Genomic DNA, 17,350 nt, shown 5'->3' on the forward strand with positions numbered 1-17,350 from the left:
GTTAAGGGTTTACATGTTGGGAATGGCAATAACTGATCACAAGAATACAAATGTGTGTGTGTTTGTGTCATTTTTTACTCTTTCAGGTGTGGTGGTGACTCAGCTGTCCGCCACTGACGCTGATTCTGGCTCTAATGGCTGGCTGATGTATCGGCTGGAGAGCGGTGCTCAAGACCGCTTCGTGGTCGACCCGCTCTCTGGCGCGGTCCTGGTGGGCAACAGCACCCTCGATAGAGAAGAGCGTGGTTCCTACCGCCTTGTCGTCATGGCGACTGATCGTGGGACGCCCCCCATGTCTGGCACAGCCACCCTGACAGTAATTCTGGATGACGTTAACGACTCCCGACCCCGTTTTATAGAGCCAGTAAACATGATCAACGTCAATGAGTCCACCCCGCCGGGTGTAGTGGTGGCCACGCTGACCGCTGTGGACCCTGATCTGCATCCCCGGCTGGAGTATTACATCATCTCAGTGGAGGCAAAGGATGATGGGAACAAACCAGTGGATGGGCTGCAGGAGTCCTTTGGCATTGACCTACACACTGGTGAGACATGGATCTAAGCCAAATTCAGTTTCTTAATCTGCAAAGTTTAATTTTGACTGAAGATGATGGACAATATACAAAAGAAATTGTGTCTAACATTTGGGAAGATAATTATATGTGTTTTGGTGAATCTTCAGGTGCAGTGTTTGTACGCAACCCACTGAACAGAGAGCTGGTAGCTACATTTGAGATCATTGTGTCTGTCCATGACAATGCCAGTGAAGTTATTGACAAGTCAGGAAGTGTTCCCAACGGTAAGTCCATCTCTAAAATGAAACCTATCTTCAGTTTTATACATTCAGTCAGTGTCTTCACTCTTTATCTCCCCTTCGTTATGACTTCTCCTCTACAGCGAGACTATCTATAAACGTGTTGGATGTAAATGACAATGCCCCACGTTTCCGGCCCTTCGGAGTGTCCAATTTCACAGAGAAGATTTTAGAAGGAGCCCAGCCAGGCACAACACTGCTATCAGTATCAGCTGTAGACCCTGATAAAGGTCCCAACGGCCAGGTCATCTACCAGTTGCTCCACCTGCCCCGAGGGGGATACGTTAGACTGGAGGACCCTTCCACTGGTAAGACCACCAACCCACCTGCAGTAGGCTAAAATATTAATAGCAGTTAGCAAATGTTGAAATTCACCAACACTCTCAATTTAAAGTAAATCTATGTTTAATTTAAGACATATCCAAAAGTTCATTTTGGCATATAATTTAATTTTGGGCTTGTTGCCATGTCAATTTAAGGTATTATTATAGGCCAGATGAATACTAACTGTAACCATCATGTGTGGCAAATGTCTCAGGTAAGATTGTAGCCAACCAGACGGTGGATTTCGAGCAGGTGCAGTGGCTGAATTTTACCATTCGGGCGCAGGACCATGGCACTCCTCCCAGGATAGCCGAGCTGCCTGTTTATCTACGCATAGTGGACGTGAACGATAACAACCCCGTCTTCCTACAACCCTCATATCAGGTACTACAAGAATAAAAAAACACATTGCACCCACAAAAGCAGAATGTAGAGTGCAGCTAAAAAGAGGATATATCAACATAGTATTTTTAAGTGGCTACTTCTGTAGCTTAAGATATGTTATTTTTAAAGAGGTGTTCAAGACTTCACTCACAGCTCACATTTGGCTTATCATTGCAGGAAAATTACAGGTGTAACTAATAACATTGATGATGACCTGTGTTGGAACAGTCCTCTAACTGCAGTTAACCAAAACTGGATATACTATTCATTTTCGTATTTCGTTTCGTTTTTTTATGTAAAATATTGTTATATCACGAATTGAGTCACATCTTGGTATTTAAACAGCACAACTCTAAACTACATTTCAGTGACATGTGTCTTTACCTGTGTTTGTAGGAGCCTGTGTTCGAGGATGTCGACCTGGGCACCACCATAATTCGTGTCAAGGCTACAGATGCCGACTCTGGCCTCTTTGCCGTCATCGAGTACAGCCTGGTAGACGGGGAGGGCAGGTTTGGCATCAAACCAACCACTGTGAGTTAACCTGTCCGCTAGCACATCGGCTCAATCACCCATCACAACTACGCCCTACTCCCTATGAGAGCTGGTTGTCAACATTGAACGCCATCCGGCTTGGAAATGAAAGTTTTAAACAAAGCGTGCTAAAGATAAAGACAGTCTAAATGTTTGACATCCATTTCTATCACAAATAGATGTCTTGATTCAACCACCCCTCCAAGTCTGCCTGTACTTCCTTCCTAATCGTTCCCTCTCCCCTGTGTCAGGGAGAGATCTACATCATTTCTCCTCTGGACAGAGAGACAAAGGATCACTACACTTTAACCGCTGTTGCCCGTGACAACCCTGGCGGCAGCTCCAACAACAGACGAGAGAACTCAATTCAGGTAGAGATGACTGGATGTAATGACACAAGAAGTTAGCACATATCAAACACCAAATAGCATCAATATGAACAACATTTACTAAATGAGAAGCTGGAATATTATACGCAGAATATGGCAGATAGTTTAAATTTCTGTAAATTGTGTTGCTGAAGTGGAATTAAGCATATTTTGCTGATTCATTTATTCAGGATCTGATTAGGGCCAACAAAACTGCATTTTTGAGATAGATAATTGTATCAATATTTTGGAGTTTAAAAGTCAGCCGGTTTTTCTATATGCAAACATCCTTTGGATTAACTCAAATATTATCATTCCTTTAATTTGTTTATTTGGTTGTATTTAGGAAAATATAAAGTGTTACGTCCTCTTTGGTAGACAAACTATGACCTGAGACATACCTTTTGTATTACTGTACCAAAATGTTGCTGTTTGTACTCTGTTAACTAAACGTGCCGATCTGAAACGTGCCGATGTATGGGTCTGGCTCTACGTGACCCAGAATTCAACGCTGTGTCAGGAATACTCTGAACACCTGCCTGTCGGTGCTTTTCAGGTCCTGGTGACCGTCCTCGATGTCAACGATTATCGTCCACGCTTCACGGAGCGAGTGTTCAACACCAGCGTGTTTGAGAATGAGCCCAGTGGAACGTCTGTGATCACAGTGAAGGCTAACGACCTGGATGAAGGAGAAAATGGAGCGGTACTCTACAGCCTGCTGGGACTCCATTCAGGTATGAATATACTGATTAAAGCCTCAGGTCACCTTACTAAATATTCTGAATGAAAGCATAATTGTTCATATATATACTTTGTCCCTGTCTTTTTCTTCAGATGCGTTCTCCCTGGATCCAAACACAGGGCTGGTGCGTTCTCGCCGCCTGCTTCAGTCCTCTGAACATTTCAACCTGACCGTGGTGGCTACAGACCAGGGGCGTCCTCCCCTCTGGAGCACTGCAGACCTGATCATTACGGTCATAGATGTCAATGACAACAGACCGGTGTTTGTCAGGCCCGCCAACGGAACCATCATTCATATCTCAGAGGTATCTGTATTTATTTGTCCCAATGCATCTACTGTTGTCTTATTCTTTTTAAGTCTGATTTATATGTCAAATTTTCTCTCCTGATACCTAAACTGCCGATACTGAGTACTGATCAGATACTGTTGGTCTCATTAACTAAAATTCACAATCTGCATAACATCTGCCTCACTATGTTTGACTCATTGCAATAACATATGACACCAAGGATTGCTATAGTACTAAGAAAATTGGTCAATAGCTCACTGTGATTAGTTGATTGAAACTTTTATCAGAAACAGTACATTTCATAATGAAGCAACAATGTATTTAATGTGGATTAGTCCCATTTTGCCGATACTCGCTCAGCTTCATTGAGTCAGTATCGGGGCCGATACCAATGTGGCATATTGTATAAGATGTTGTAATAAAGAAGTGTACCAAAAAAAAAAGAAAATCATAGCTCTTCTGTTGGAGTAACACTCCTGTTTATTTCAGAACCAAATGGACAGACAAGGTTAGTGATTAGCTGGTGAACATAGTGGGCCATACAATTTCCTCAGAGTGAATATTGGACTTGCCCTCATTAGTTGGACACAAACACAACCAAACAGATTGAGGTGGTAGTAGAGCTGCATGTACACGTGGATCTGTAAGACAGCAACTGTTTGCCTACAGGTACACTAAATTAACTCAAAAGGGGATCATGTTTCAGTGTTGTGTTTACAGCTGGTTTCTGCTGCCCACAGGTGGTCAGAAAATCACTTATTCCTAGTTTATTGTTACTAACTACACCTGGGCTACTTCTTTTATGACATGTCAAAATGTCTGAGAGGCAAAAGGTTAAAGTTTTGACCATCTGTTAACCATTCTGTAACACTCGACCTGTAAGATACAAGTTGAGAGGTTCACATAAGCATATACTGACAGTGTTTCCCCTCCATGTAGGAGCAGCCCCCAGGCCTGCCGGTGTATGAGGTGCATGCGACGGACTCTGACGAGGGGGTTAATGGGGAGGTCCGCTATGGCTTCCTGCAGACTGGAGCGGGTAACAGAGACTGGGAAAACTTCCACATCGACGCCATGTCGGGAGTCATCACAACTACTGTGAAACTGGACCGAGAAAGACAGGCCCTCCACAGCGTGAGTCAACTGTGTGTATGCACAGTTAATGTACTTATGTGTTTTTGGGTATGTTTCTAATTGAGTGCAAACGACTCCCTCAGCTTATCATTGTGGCCCGCGACATGGGCCAGCCAGTGCCTTACGAGACCACACAGCCTCTGCAGGTGGCGCTGTTGGACATTGACGACAATGAACCCGTCTTCCTTAAACCACCGGTAAGTATGAAGCCCTTTGAATACGTCCTAATGTGGTTATCTGTAAATGTCAGCTGTACAAGAGCTGCTGTTTAACGGTTAGTCAAAGTTTTTCCCTTTGGTCTTCTGTGTGTGTGTGTGTGTGTGTGTGTGTGTGTGTGTGTGTGTGTGTGTGTGTGTGTGTGTGTGTGTGTGTGTGTGTGTGTGTGTGTGTGTGTGTGTGTGTGTGTGTGTGTGTGTGTGTGTGTGTGTGTGTGTGTGTGTGTGTGTGTGTGTGTGTGTGTGAACCTCAGCGTGGCAGCTTGCCTTACCAGAGGCTGGCAGTGCCTGAGCACTCCCTCCAGCTACTGTGGTGGGGAACGTCACCAGAGCGGTGGACGCAGACGAGGGCTCCAATGCCATCGTTTACTACTTCATTGCAGGTGATGAGGACTCCTACAGACACAGCAGCCAAACATTTCATTTTGCTGTTCATGTTAAAACTGTAATGCAAAGATTTCCCCCCATGAGTAAAATATTTATTATTATTATTATTATTATTATTATTAACCTATCCACTTGATACAGATCAAGCTACAGTAGCGGATAAGGAGTTTTTCTTGTATACATTGTGTGTTCAGATAAAAGTCATCTCACATCAAAAGCCGAGGAATAATGAGGACATCTGTCGGGATCCATCGGTCTCTCTTTTTTATTTCAAGCTGATTCCTTTAGGGCTTTAGGTGACTGAACACAAATGCTTTCCATCTCTTCCTGCAGGAGGAAACAGTGATGGAAACTTTGGCTTGAGTCTAGATGGAGAGCTGAAGTTGCTTATGGATCTGGACCGGGAGGAGATCCCGGTCTACTCAATCATTATCAAGGCTTCCAGCAACAGGAGCTGGACTCCTCCCAGGGGTAAGAGGGCAGCACGGGCCAAAGCCCTGGACCCTGCCAGTGACCCCAGCCTGCTGGAAGTCCGCATTGAACTGGAAGACATCAATGACCAGAAACCACGCTTCACTAAGGCGGAGTACACTGCAGGTAGACTGCATTCTGGTACACGTACTGAATGTGTATGCTGGTCTTTGTAAAACCAACATCACCTTCCCTCTCTGCTTTTAGGAGTCGCAGCAAATGCCAAAGTGGGCTCGGATCTGATCAAGGTCGTGGCTATAGATAATGACATCGGCAACAACAGCTTGGTTCAATACCATATTGTTACAATCCGCTATTTCCAGTCACAGAGCAACGGCAGTGAGGACGTTGGCAGCATCTTCATCATCGGTGAGCTTCCTCATGAACAAGATTCAGGCGGTTCAAACATTGTCACACACCCGAGACATTGCCTGTTTAGTTCAACATGTCGCACAGATCTACCCGCTTATTACATCCGTTGGGTTTAATGTTGGATGGGTTACTACCTCGTACAACAAGGTTTGAAAGAAATCTGGCACAAGTTGCGTTTTGGGGACATGAAATATAAACAAGGCACTAAATCCCATGAAAGGCCCAAAACCAACAAAAGTGTCTCAATACTTTGGTAGAATAAGATATATCAGGCAATACTTATAACTAGGATGAAGTCATTTTAGTTTTTGAGTGGTTGACAATAAGAAAAATATGGAATATCACCAGACTTATCTTCAATCATGATCAATAATAGGAACTGCGTTTGAATCAGAATTAAATGCATCTTGTTGTATGAAAACATTATTAAAATGCCTTCAACAAAAACTGACTTAACAAAAACTAAGGCAGTCAATATGAGCTGAGTCTCACACTTCCTGTAGTTGTGTATTTGCTTCCTGCAGGCAGTTATTCTCGTCATCTCATGCATACTGCTCATAATCTCCCAGACAGGGAAGGTTCCTTATATCAGTGCCGGTCTCATATATTAAGAGTCAATTTTCTTATTTCTAAACATCACTCTGTCCCATTATCTCCACAGGTTTGATGGATGGCATCATCCGCACATATGACCTCTTCACCGCCTACAATCCAGGCTACTTCCAGCTGGAGATTTTGGCGTGCGATTTCGCTGGACACAGTACCACCACCAACGTGAACATCTACATTCTCCGAGATGATCAGAGGGTCAAGATAGTCTTCAACGAGATCCCTGATTTGGTCCGTGAAAACCAGGAAGATTTTGTCAACCTGCTGTCCAACATTACTGGAGCCATTGTCAACTTAGATGATATACAGGTGAGGCATTTTTTCATGTTAATGGTTTATTGTTATGTTGTGTGTATAAATATGAATCACCCTTGTCTCGCTCTCCTTTTGTGCAGTTCCATGTGGACAAGAAGGGCAGGGTCAGTTATGCTCAGACAGACATGCTCATCCACGTCGTTAACAATCAGAGCAACACTATCCTAGATGTTGCAAGGTATACCTTCCTGAATTAAATAAATATTTGGTTCCAGTGCTGCATGGTAGCGCTGCTTTACTCATACTGTATGAGTAAGAGTTTACCTGTTTCCTGTTTTTTTGTGCCTTGCAGGGTAATTCAGATGATAGATGAGAACAAGGAGCAGCTGAGGAACCTGTTCAGGAAATACACCGTTGTGGACGTGCAGCCTGCTGTCACTGACAAACTGCCTGATGACATCACCACACTTCAGGTCTGCGAGGCCGGGACATCCAGAAACCAACAGGCTGTTGCAGATGTTTTGTCTCTGTGCCGTTAACTTTCTTTTTTTCCCCTCTCACAGCTGGTCATCATTATCCTGGCTGTGCTGCTGTGCTTAGCAGGAATTTTGTTTGTCACAATGAACTGGCATTATCACAGAGTGTAAGAACCTTTCAGCTATTTTGCATTGACCTGGATTTATTTTGAATCTTGTTTGGACTGAGTCATTTTGCAATCTGCTCAGTCATGGACCATGTTTTTATGCTGTCGGTCTGAGCAGCGACATCAACATGTTTACCTTCTCGTGACACGTGCCTCTTCCTGTGTTGCAGACACCAGAGGAAGCTGAAAGCAATCGTTGCAGGATCAACAGGTGAGAAGCAGCTTCGTTTAGGGGGACAGTCCCTCCAGCTGTTCTGGTCTAGTACTTCAGGATGTTGCTTTTATGGCTGTTAAAACCTGTAAATGTATAGTTCAACATGTAGGTTTAGTTTCCAAACTTATTTTCTGATCTGTCTTCTACCTTCCAGGGAACCAGGGTCTAATGGATATCCTGGACATGCCCAACACTAACAAGTACTCTTTTGAGGGGTGAGATAAAAGATTCTTAAATTGCTAAAAAATATCACTTTGTGTTACTGGTGTTATTAGTTATAAGGATCAAGGACATGCTTCTCTTTAGCCATGCTAACGTTCACATTATTTATGTTAAGCCCAGCCATATTTAGCATACAGACATGAGAGTGGTACCGATCTTCTCATCTCAGTCTCGGCAAGAAAGCGAATAAGCATGTTTTCCAAAATGTCCCACTATTCCTTTAAGTTGAGTGATTTCTGTAGCTCGTCATACTTCCTTTGCATGTCGCAGATAATGTGTGTAATGCTGTTTGCCTCTGCAGGGCTAATCCGGTGTGGCTGGACCCATTCTGTCGCAACCTGGAGCTGGCTGCTCAGGCTGACCACGAGGACGACCTGCCTGAGAACCTGAGTGAGATAACTGACCTGTGGAACAGCCCTGCACGCACTCATGTCAGTACCAACATCTATCTGAGTTCATTTATATTGTCCAATAAATCTCTAATGGGCTTAATTGATTGTATTTTGCTCCGGGCTTCAATGCTGAGAAGGTAGAAAGTAAAGTCATCGTTCTCAACATTACACAAGTGTGTGTCTTTTACCAAGTCATCGTCGTCTGAGCTAACCCCATTTCACAGCTGACTATTTTTAAGTAAGCGTGTGTGTGTGTGTGTGTGTGTGTGTGTGTGTGTGTGTGTGTGTGTGTGTGTGTGTGTGTGTGTGTGTGTGTGTGTGTGTGTGTGTGTGTGTGTGTGTGTGTGTGTGTGTGTGTGTGTGTGTGTGTGTTATCCCCACAGGGCACATTTGGTCGAGAGCCTCAAGCGAAGCCTGAGGATGATCGTTACTTGAGGGCAGCCATTCAGGAGTACGACAACATTGCTAAACTGGGCCAGATCATGAGGGACGGGCCCATCAAGGTAAGAGCCCTGTATGTCAGATTATCCAGGGAGACACACTCACAAGAAGACGTCCAAACCCAGAAGCCTGTTTTGCGCTGGTCATGCACTCTCTCCTACCACCATCCTGCCGAAAAATCATTAGGGGACAAGGTGAGAGGACAGGACCTAAGACCTCCTCCAGTATGTCCCCAGAGGAAAACAGAGAGAGAGTAAACGACGACCCAAAGATGGTCCTGCTGGGGATTCTCATTCATAATTTCTGTGACAGTGAGGGTGTGTCAGGAGGATGGTGTTATAGACTGTGTTTGATCCTAACTGCCGTCCTGTCAGGGTTCCCTGCTCAATGTGGTCCTGGACGACTACCTGAGGCTGAAAAAGCTCTTTGCAGCACGACTCGTCACAGTGTCCACCAGTCAGGGAGATCACTCGTCAGTCACTGAGGTGGGCTAGGAGAAACTGATGGTCTGACACCGCCAAAGAGTGATCTTGCATTCCTGTGATTTCCCTCGCTGCTCTGACTTGGCACCTGCTCACTACTTCTGCTGTCTTTGATACCTTGAGCCAGACTTTGGGTCAAATAGAGTTTGCACTTACATTTCAAAATGTTCAGCTTACCACACAAAAATTGCCATAAAGTTTAGACCAACACTGGATATGGACCATTAAGATTGCAAAATATACACTTATCGACACCCCGCCTATGCAGTCTTCCCAGACAACTTAATGCTAAAAATTGTTTGCAATTATTTAACCCAGGTCTGGAATGAAATGTATTCTTCTCCGTTGTTTTATGTTTCACTAGTTTTCCAAGTTGTTAATGCAAGTGGTCAACTGATTTCTCTCCCAAAACCTTTCCTTCCTCTGGTCTACCTCTCGTCAGCTCTTCCTCAAACATTTCTCTTACAAAGCTGCCATATTGTTGTCAACCTGGTGCATTTGCAAGCAGTTGGTTTAAACTCTCCCTCTCCTCTCTTGTCCTCCTTCAACAGCTGATCCAGAGTGATCTGGACGATGATGAGGAAGAGCATCTGGGCATGGGCGGAGGTCGCGGCACACTGCGCTTCAAGCACAAGCTTCCTGTGGAGTTGAAGGGTCCCGATGGTGTGCACGTGGTCCACGGCAGCACAGGTACCCTTCTGACCTCTGACCTCAGCAGCCTGCCAGAGGACGACCAGCGGGCCCTGGCACGTTCTCTGGAGGCACTGAACGCGGACGGGGGGCTCTATTCTGAGCGCAACGCCCGCACAGAGTCGGCCAAGTCCACCCCGATGCACCGTCACAAGGACGGGGACACCCTGTCGGAGAGTCCCCTGGAGATCACAGAGTTATGACTAGCCGAGGCCTCGCTGGTCTGAGCGCAGCCATGACTCGTGTGTGTCCTTGTGCCTCCACACCGCTATCCTGACGTGGTTTTGGGAGGAGTGTGTGTAGTCTAGGGTACCTCATCAGCCAACCTCAGTCCATCAGTGAGACAGCCTGCAAGAGGACTTACTCACCATTGGGTTGGTTTGAGTATGGTCTTGTATTGAAGGTGATCCCAAGTTAGGTTCTTCAAGAAAAGGTTCTTTCAAATGCCCTTAGGAAATGGAAAATCATAAGCAGGACACTTTTCATCAGCGAGACAAAACCAACTGGGGTCATCGACTTTCATTCAAAGAACTAAGTGGAGAAGAGAGACTAAGCCTCCCTGTGGGAGCAGCTGGTTGAACCATGACCTTATGATCGTCAAAAGGTGCCTCATTCTCACTAAACCCTTTTGCAGTCATACCTGGACTGCATACACTCACACACACACTCAAAAAAAGGAAGCTACAAACACTCAGACCAGCGAATGGCCGTCGATGGGACCTTGAGAAAATGACGTAATTCCTGTTATCATGCTCTGACATTTTTTATTTTTGCAAGACAATGCCATCAGTGTTTGAGGAGGAGTGAGGATGGGACAGTACCACTTTTCTCTTTCAATTATTAAATACATTTTATTGTTGGGCAATTATAGATGGAAATGCAATGCAGACAAGAGCACTTCAAATATTTCCCCCAGTGATGCTCATAGAGTGGAGTTTCACCTGACACCAAAATCAAGAGGGGCCTTGGCCATTCTGTAATTTAAGTACTGTAGTAGTTTGATGAAAGTCTTTTTATTTTATTTTATCAATGGCAAAAAGAGAAAACACTCCAGCCTACTGGACAGCAGTGACTAATCCGACGCTTCACTAATGACTTAAAGGTTCCAAACTGGTGATGGTGGAAGAAGGATCAAACATTGTATGTGACGCAGTCAACAAAAAAACTTTTAATCATTTGATAAATTAAATATAAAAGGCAGTCAAAGAATACTGTGGCAAGGAATTAAAGATGGAATTAAAAAATAAAAAACTATGAATAATCCCATTTTTATAGATATAAAGATGGCATTGTGGCCACAGAGACTTTACACTGCCACCTGAGGGACTAAAAGAGTTGTGCTCAAAAAGAGCGATGTTTGCTTTATTTTTTTATTTATAGAAAAGGTGATGGAATTAACATATTTTTGAAGAAAAATGCTGGCTTACCAAAATAGGTAGGGAATAATTCTGGATGTTTGGAGTAAGTATATTGTGCTATGGTGACATATGTCGTTCTGTTTTCCTTTCGATGACGACTGATGCCGTTTCTGATGAGTGGTGTGTTTTTAAGATTTTTTTTTTTTTTTTATATATTCCCATTTTGTAAATTTTTATTTCTGTGTCATTATTGTCACCATTCCTGAGATCTGTGTTGGGTGATCCGTGATAATAAAAGAAATATGCAACAGCCTTTGATATCGGTCAGTGGGATGATTGGAGAGCAACCTAGAAAAACAAGGCATCTGATGCAGCAGAATGGATATTTAAAGTCTGGTAATCTTAGAAACCTTAATGAATGACCTCCCATGTCAATGTTGACTTGTTGTACTCACAGGAATAGTTTGAACAAAGGCTTCAATGGCAATTCAAGACAAAAATCTAAATGGAGCTATTGAACCTTTGCATGTCTTAATGTATGATTTCTAAAAAACATTCTCAACTCTTCCACATCTGTTATTCAGTTTTTAAAACTCAACATCTGAGGCAGTGTTACTGATAAGTAAATACTGCCATCTGGTGGTTAAAGGTAAAGAAAGAAAAAATTCAAGCGTTTTAGCACACCGGTTTATTGTTGCCAGGTTACATAGAAAACTTTTTTTTTTTATCAATAATAGCTGTCAAAAGACTGAGGGGGCAGAGAACTCGGCCACTGAGATCGTCTCTACTGCTGCTGGTCAGACGGCTCGAGCTGCAGCAGCAGCAGCAGTAGTAGTAGTAGTAGTAGCGGTGGTGGTGGTGCCGGTGGATGGCATCTTTTTCAGGGTCTTATTCAACTGTAGAAAGAGAGGGATTTTTACTCACAAGGTATAACTGGAAGTCCTATGTTAAAAACAAATCTGTTCAGGAAAAGGCTCTGGAATCAGTCCAGAGAGGAGTAGAGTTGGAGTAAGTTCAGGATATTTTCTTTACATCAGTATTGGTGACGATACTTTAAATTCCAAACTGGCTCCAACAACAAAATCTTAAGAAGGAAAGTAATAAATAAAAAGAATCGTCTAATGCATTAAATTAAATAGCAATTCGGTACCATTTCCATTTTTCCCCAGAGCCATGGACCACTACTCACCTCCTCAAACTTGTGGATCTGTCTGATGAAAAAGTCTCCGTACCGACGAGCAACTTTAGTGTCGGCAATGTGGATCATGTCCTGTGGAGGTGTTACAGAGAAAAAGCTCACTAAACATACAGAGCTACTAAAAACAACCTTCAACAGTGACCACCATGGCATAACATTCTTTCCCACTATTTTGTAAACAGCATGTGCATCAATATGGACCTGCTGTGACTAACAGGTTCCATCTTCCAACATAATTTTACCAAACCAAAAGTGCTTTTAATCATGGTCAATCTGCCCATGTGACATACTGTTTAAACTGCAAAGGGCAACGAGGGCATCACTTTCATTCAACGACTTTAACACACCTTGTCAATGTAAAAGTCGACTTCAGAAGCAGACTGGAACTCTCCGTCCAGAGCTGAAACTCCGCTGGTCCACACCAGGTTCTTCATCTTGTGCTTGAAGACGAGCAGCTGAATACGGAACTCCTGCTCAGTCATGTCCAGGAACCCTGCAAGCTTGGCTACTGGCATGGTGGTGTACAGCTTCAGGAAGCTGCAAGGATACGTTGTGACTTAGATGACATGTATAAACACCCTGCAACCACATCTGAGTCAACTGGTTTCTAGAGACATTCTTAAGTATTTCTGAGGGGTCAGATGGCAAGAGAAAAATAACTTATACATTTCCTACATCAAAGTGGAAAAATAGCTTCCAAAATGTCTTTATCTGGGTATGACTCCATACCAGTACGTCCAATGTTAACTGTGGTGTTTAAGACCTCTGGTTTAAATCTATAGAGCTGTTTTCCATTTTGTTTATCTTGGGCTCATGTGTCCTTGTTCACACGTGACCACACAGTCAGAGTTGGTAAGCTCTACCTGCGAATGGTGGAGAGCTGGGCCTGCTGCTGCACCTCTTCTGCAAAGACCTTCAGCTGCTGCTGGAAAGGCTCTTTGTGGTAGTTGGGGTGGACGTTGTCGTAGTTTGGCACCACAGGTGACAGAAACTTGGGACAGGCGAAGCTGAACAGCTCCTCAAACACCTGCAGGTCTCTGAGATGGAGAAGGGATCATTTGTTTCATTAAGACATTGTTGCTGATGGGCGCCAAAGTTTAAATACCAGTACTTCATGTCCTGGCCCAGTGCTCAGACACACAAGCACAGAGATACATGTGTTTCACTGTACATTACAGTTCCACTAAATAACATTTAAGTATCGAAAAAGACTGACGCGATGAGACAAACACTGAATCTCAAACACAGTTGATCCAACACAATGTGATGGGTTTCTTTCTTACCCTTTCTGCATCCGCAGCATCTTGTCTCCGTACTTCTCCCTGAGCTGGGTGTGGATGCTCTCATCGATGCGCATCGGGTACATGGTTAGAGCGATGGCCAGCAGGCCATGCATCTGCTCATTTTGTTTGTTAACCTAAAAAACATATACAAGTATTATAACATCTGTTTGATCATTTCAAAGAATGCATGAATGAAAAAGCCAGATCTTTGTTATTGATGCATTTAGGAAGCACTGCTCTGACTGACCATCTCATATTTATAAGTCGATCTCTGGAACATGTTTCTTGTCCTCTGGATGTAGAGCAGGATGTTGGCAAAGACTCTAATAGCATCCTGGTATCGTCTCATCATCAGGTAGGCAAAGCCCACATAGTAATATGTAGTGATCTGGCACTCGGGCACACGGGAATACATACTCTGAAAAACAAGAAATAAAATGGATGCATGGGTGTGGACTAGAGAGAAGAACGAACAACAAGATGCAGACCAAAAGCAAGTGAATATGTGTCATCAAAGAAAAGAAAAGAACATAAATGCAGAGCTTGGTATATTGTGTTGCATCATTATTAGTAGTAGTGAAGCGTGCAGCTCTCTACATTAGGTGGTTTACCTTTTTGTTGAGCTCGATGTTCTCCAGGACTTTAATGGCCTGGTAATAATCTCCAAGCAGAGAATGAAGTCTCAGGAGCCCCACCAAGCTGAAGTAACCCAACATCTTGTACAGGGAGTGACGCCCATATTCTCCAGCCACACTCTCTGGGTCTCCTGCAACACACCAACAAATAACATGTTAGCTGCCTCTTATAAACACTTAAACTTAATACACTGAGGTCTCCATGTTGATGTTACTTTCTCACCAGAAAAGCAACAAACTACTAAAACTAAGGGTTTAAGGGACTATAAATATACAGAGAACTTAAACTGCGCCTTATTTAAGTAACTTTACCAAGGTCCAGGGCTTAATTTAAAAATAATAAAATAAAGCAAGACTTTATAAACATTGAGGTCGGCTTTATTTCACCCCGGCCCGATTCCATAAAAAACTATCTCCCAAACATTCTTCTATACCTCCGCTGGTGTAGATCTCAAGCTGGCGGTTAATGTTGCTCTTGTCCACCAGGGAGTGGAGAACGTTGAGGACACTGTGGACATTCCAGATCTTTGGGTTGTTCCTCAGGAATTCGATCTCTTCCTCTGACTTTTTGGCCGTCTTACAGCGGTACTGACTGAAGGACTGGAACTGGAGAGGAAAGAGTGAAATGTATATCAGTGATAACAGAATTTAAACCTATTTTATTTGTGCTATTAGAGCAGAGTGAGATACGTGCAACAGTCATACAGAGACGTTGACCACATGGACCATATAACTAAGCTTTTATTAATTACCAAAGAATAGTAAGCTATACGCCACTCATCTAGTACTCCTTGTAGACTAACTGGCAACTCTGGTTTGTATTACATCAGATACTTATTCATGTATGTATTTTTGTTACGGTATAACTGAGGATACATTTTTAAAAGAATATATAGCACTGTACCTGGTAGATGAACTCATCAATGATGTCCCACAGCCACTGGTTTGGAAGCTCCAAGGGGGCAGGGCCATCAGCATCTGTTTATAAATCACAAATATTCTCATATGACTCGTCTTTCATTAGGAGATGTTTAACACTGAATACTACAGGTGAGTGAAAATTGAAAGGACCATTCTTGTAACTTACTGAGAATGTAATTGAAGAGGTTGCAGTAATTGTAGTACGACTCAAACCTCTGGTCCAAAGTTGGTCCACCCTGATAACCAAAAAGACAATATTTACAACAAAATACTAGAGACGGTTTCACACAATTTGCTCAGTAATCGAGATTGATAAGTGTTTCTATTTTAACAGTTACTCACGCTGACTTTAGCGTAAATGTGTCTGTAGTACAGCTCCTTATAGAGGATGAGGAACACAGCATCTATGGGAGGTAACAGGAAAACAATGACATGAAATAATAGAATAACAGAGGACTGTCAACTTATACACCAACAAAACCACATACGAATCTTGCCTTTAAAACTGCTTGTACAATAACATGTACACATATTAGCTGATATTAGTAGAAAACGATTAGCACGTGCATTAAGTTTATCGCATTTTAAGAACCAATTCAAAAATGAAAGAAGGCAAAAAACGGGACAGAAGTCTGATGATAAACTCACCGTTTCCAACAAGAGATGCAATGCCCTCAGCCTCTGGCCAGGGTGAGTTCTTGAAGAAACGGTCGGTCAACTTATTCCAGCTGAACAGGAACACAATAGGAAAGGTGAGATGCTCATCACACACACACACAGCTTTAATGTCTCTGTTAAGAGGAGGCCACAACATCACCACCCCAAAAAGAGGTATATTATCAGGGTCCACTTTACCTGTTCTCATAGACGTCCTGGATCTCATAGATCTTCTGCTCAATGCTCTCACTGGACACACGGTTGGACTGCAGCTCATAAACCTTCTGGTCGATTAAGTCAGAGGTGGTTTTGTGGAAATACTGCAGAAAGTTCTTGATCACCTCAGGGATGACGCTGTAGGTCTGCTGCTCATACTGCCTCTCGTAGGCAAGATCTGCTTTAGGGTCACCTGCAAAGGGATGCGAGAGTGAGGACTAGACTCTGAAAGGTGACCTCATACATTTGGATAAGTAGTTGTGTGTGTATACTAACCGGTGTGCAGGTCGCAGTCGTTCGGGTAGGCGTACGGGTCGTACTGTGCGGGAACGGAGGACTGAAACACAGTTAAAAGATGTCAACCTGACAGTCATCATTTACGTTAGCTTACTTTACCTAAACAGTCATATTCTACCTCACACAAACTACAAAACGTTAAAGGGATGGCGATGTTATGGCTGCATTCTCTGTAGAAACAAGGCTACAACGATCACTACCATCATGCTGGTTTACCGAAAGCTAACGCTAGTTGTGCCGGTGGAGTTACGCTCGCTAGCTAACCGGCTAATGCTAGCTAGCGGGCCCTTGTTATTAACACGAAAGCATTCAAATGCCTGAAAGAAAACATAATGTGTACTCACTTCTTCCTCTTCTTGGTATGACATGATGCTAGTTGTTATCCCAGGCTTACACACTGGAGTGAGAAAACGATGTAATGTGCTCAGTTAGCTAACGCAGCTAACCCACGCAGCTGGCGATGGAGAGAAGACGGCAGGCGGAAGGAAGAGGCTGTGACGCGAGTGAAAAGCGACACCATGAGGCATTGTGGGAAATGGAGTGTCCTGACTAATAGCCAATGCCAATGCTTTTTACGTTTTTTTAGTCTTTTTTCAGTCTTTACGTAATATGTTTTGCTCTCTGAGTGTGAATATAGAGCTCTAAATCAGACTCATTTTGACAGAAGACACTTTCTTCCGGCAATGAATGCAATGCAGTAATTAGTGATTAGTGGTGTTATTAGTTACGACTGTGCGTAACGATTACGTTTTGGGGGAGCAACTGTTGCGAAACAAAAAAAGCGCCTCAGACTTATTATTAAG

At 43.4% G+C, this 17,350-nt stretch overlaps 2 protein-coding genes across 3 annotated transcripts in view; one reads left to right on the forward strand and one right to left on the reverse strand.

The window, feature by feature from the left end:
- The window catches only part of cdh23 (cadherin-related 23), a 32,813-nt gene extending 21,194 nt beyond the window's left edge, over positions 1-11,619 (forward strand). Inside the window, 24 exon segments of the mRNA XM_054600769.1 lie at positions 87-545; positions 683-799; positions 898-1,122; positions 1,353-1,522; positions 1,919-2,056; positions 2,308-2,427; positions 2,981-3,158; positions 3,259-3,470; positions 4,395-4,589; positions 4,673-4,786; positions 5,059-5,098; positions 5,101-5,187; positions 5,525-5,788; positions 5,870-6,031; positions 6,696-6,952; positions 7,039-7,136; positions 7,251-7,371; positions 7,462-7,541; positions 7,712-7,752; positions 7,910-7,970; positions 8,279-8,408; positions 8,753-8,872; positions 9,185-9,295; positions 9,844-11,619. Of these exon segments, the coding sequence (XP_054456744.1) occupies positions 87-545; positions 683-799; positions 898-1,122; positions 1,353-1,522; positions 1,919-2,056; positions 2,308-2,427; positions 2,981-3,158; positions 3,259-3,470; positions 4,395-4,589; positions 4,673-4,786; positions 5,059-5,098; positions 5,101-5,187; positions 5,525-5,788; positions 5,870-6,031; positions 6,696-6,952; positions 7,039-7,136; positions 7,251-7,371; positions 7,462-7,541; positions 7,712-7,752; positions 7,910-7,970; positions 8,279-8,408; positions 8,753-8,872; positions 9,185-9,295; positions 9,844-10,185 (3,842 nt within the window). The 3' untranslated portion in view covers positions 10,186-11,619.
- A 394-nt stretch (positions 11,620-12,013) lies between these two features.
- eif3s6ip (eukaryotic translation initiation factor 3, subunit 6 interacting protein) lies at positions 12,014-17,070 on the reverse strand. Of its 2 annotated transcripts, XM_054600064.1 has the most exons (15): positions 16,892-17,070; positions 16,527-16,587; positions 16,233-16,443; positions 16,026-16,105; positions 15,720-15,781; positions 15,544-15,613; positions 15,361-15,434; positions 14,891-15,062; positions 14,433-14,587; positions 14,069-14,239; positions 13,822-13,955; positions 13,402-13,575; positions 12,886-13,075; positions 12,530-12,610; positions 12,014-12,236 (listed from the first exon to the last, which is right to left on the reverse strand). In XM_054600064.1, the coding sequence occupies exons 1-15, from the start codon at positions 16,913-16,915 to the stop codon at positions 12,138-12,140; spliced, it is 1,758 nt and encodes a 585-aa protein (XP_054456039.1). In that variant the 5' UTR covers positions 16,916-17,070; the 3' UTR covers positions 12,014-12,137. The 2 variants fall into 2 exon arrangements, with proteins under 2 accessions (XP_054456039.1, XP_054456040.1); XM_054600065.1 differs by lacking the exons at positions 16,026-16,105; positions 16,527-16,587; positions 16,892-17,070 and having other exon boundaries at positions 16,233-16,311.
- Between the last annotated feature and the right edge of the window lie 280 nt (positions 17,071-17,350).

This window comes from Anoplopoma fimbria, chromosome 6 (genome assembly GCF_027596085.1).
Source record: "Anoplopoma fimbria isolate UVic2021 breed Golden Eagle Sablefish chromosome 6, Afim_UVic_2022, whole genome shotgun sequence".
Lineage (NCBI taxonomy): Eukaryota > Metazoa > Chordata > Actinopteri > Perciformes > Anoplopomatidae > Anoplopoma > Anoplopoma fimbria.

Excerpts from the sequence above, each read along its gene's own strand:
- eif3s6ip (XM_054600064.1), bottom strand. The coding sequence starts at position 16,915 with ATGTCATACCAAGAAGAGGAAGAA. Across the intron at positions 16,588-16,891 it reads CATACCAAGAAGAGGAAGAA|TCCTCCGTTCCCGCACAGTA; the intron begins GTGAGTACACAT and ends ACTGTGTTTCAG. Across the intron at positions 15,435-15,543 it reads CCTCTTCAATTACATTCTCA|ATGCTGATGGCCCTGCCCCC; the intron begins GTAAGTTACAAG and ends ATTTATAAACAG.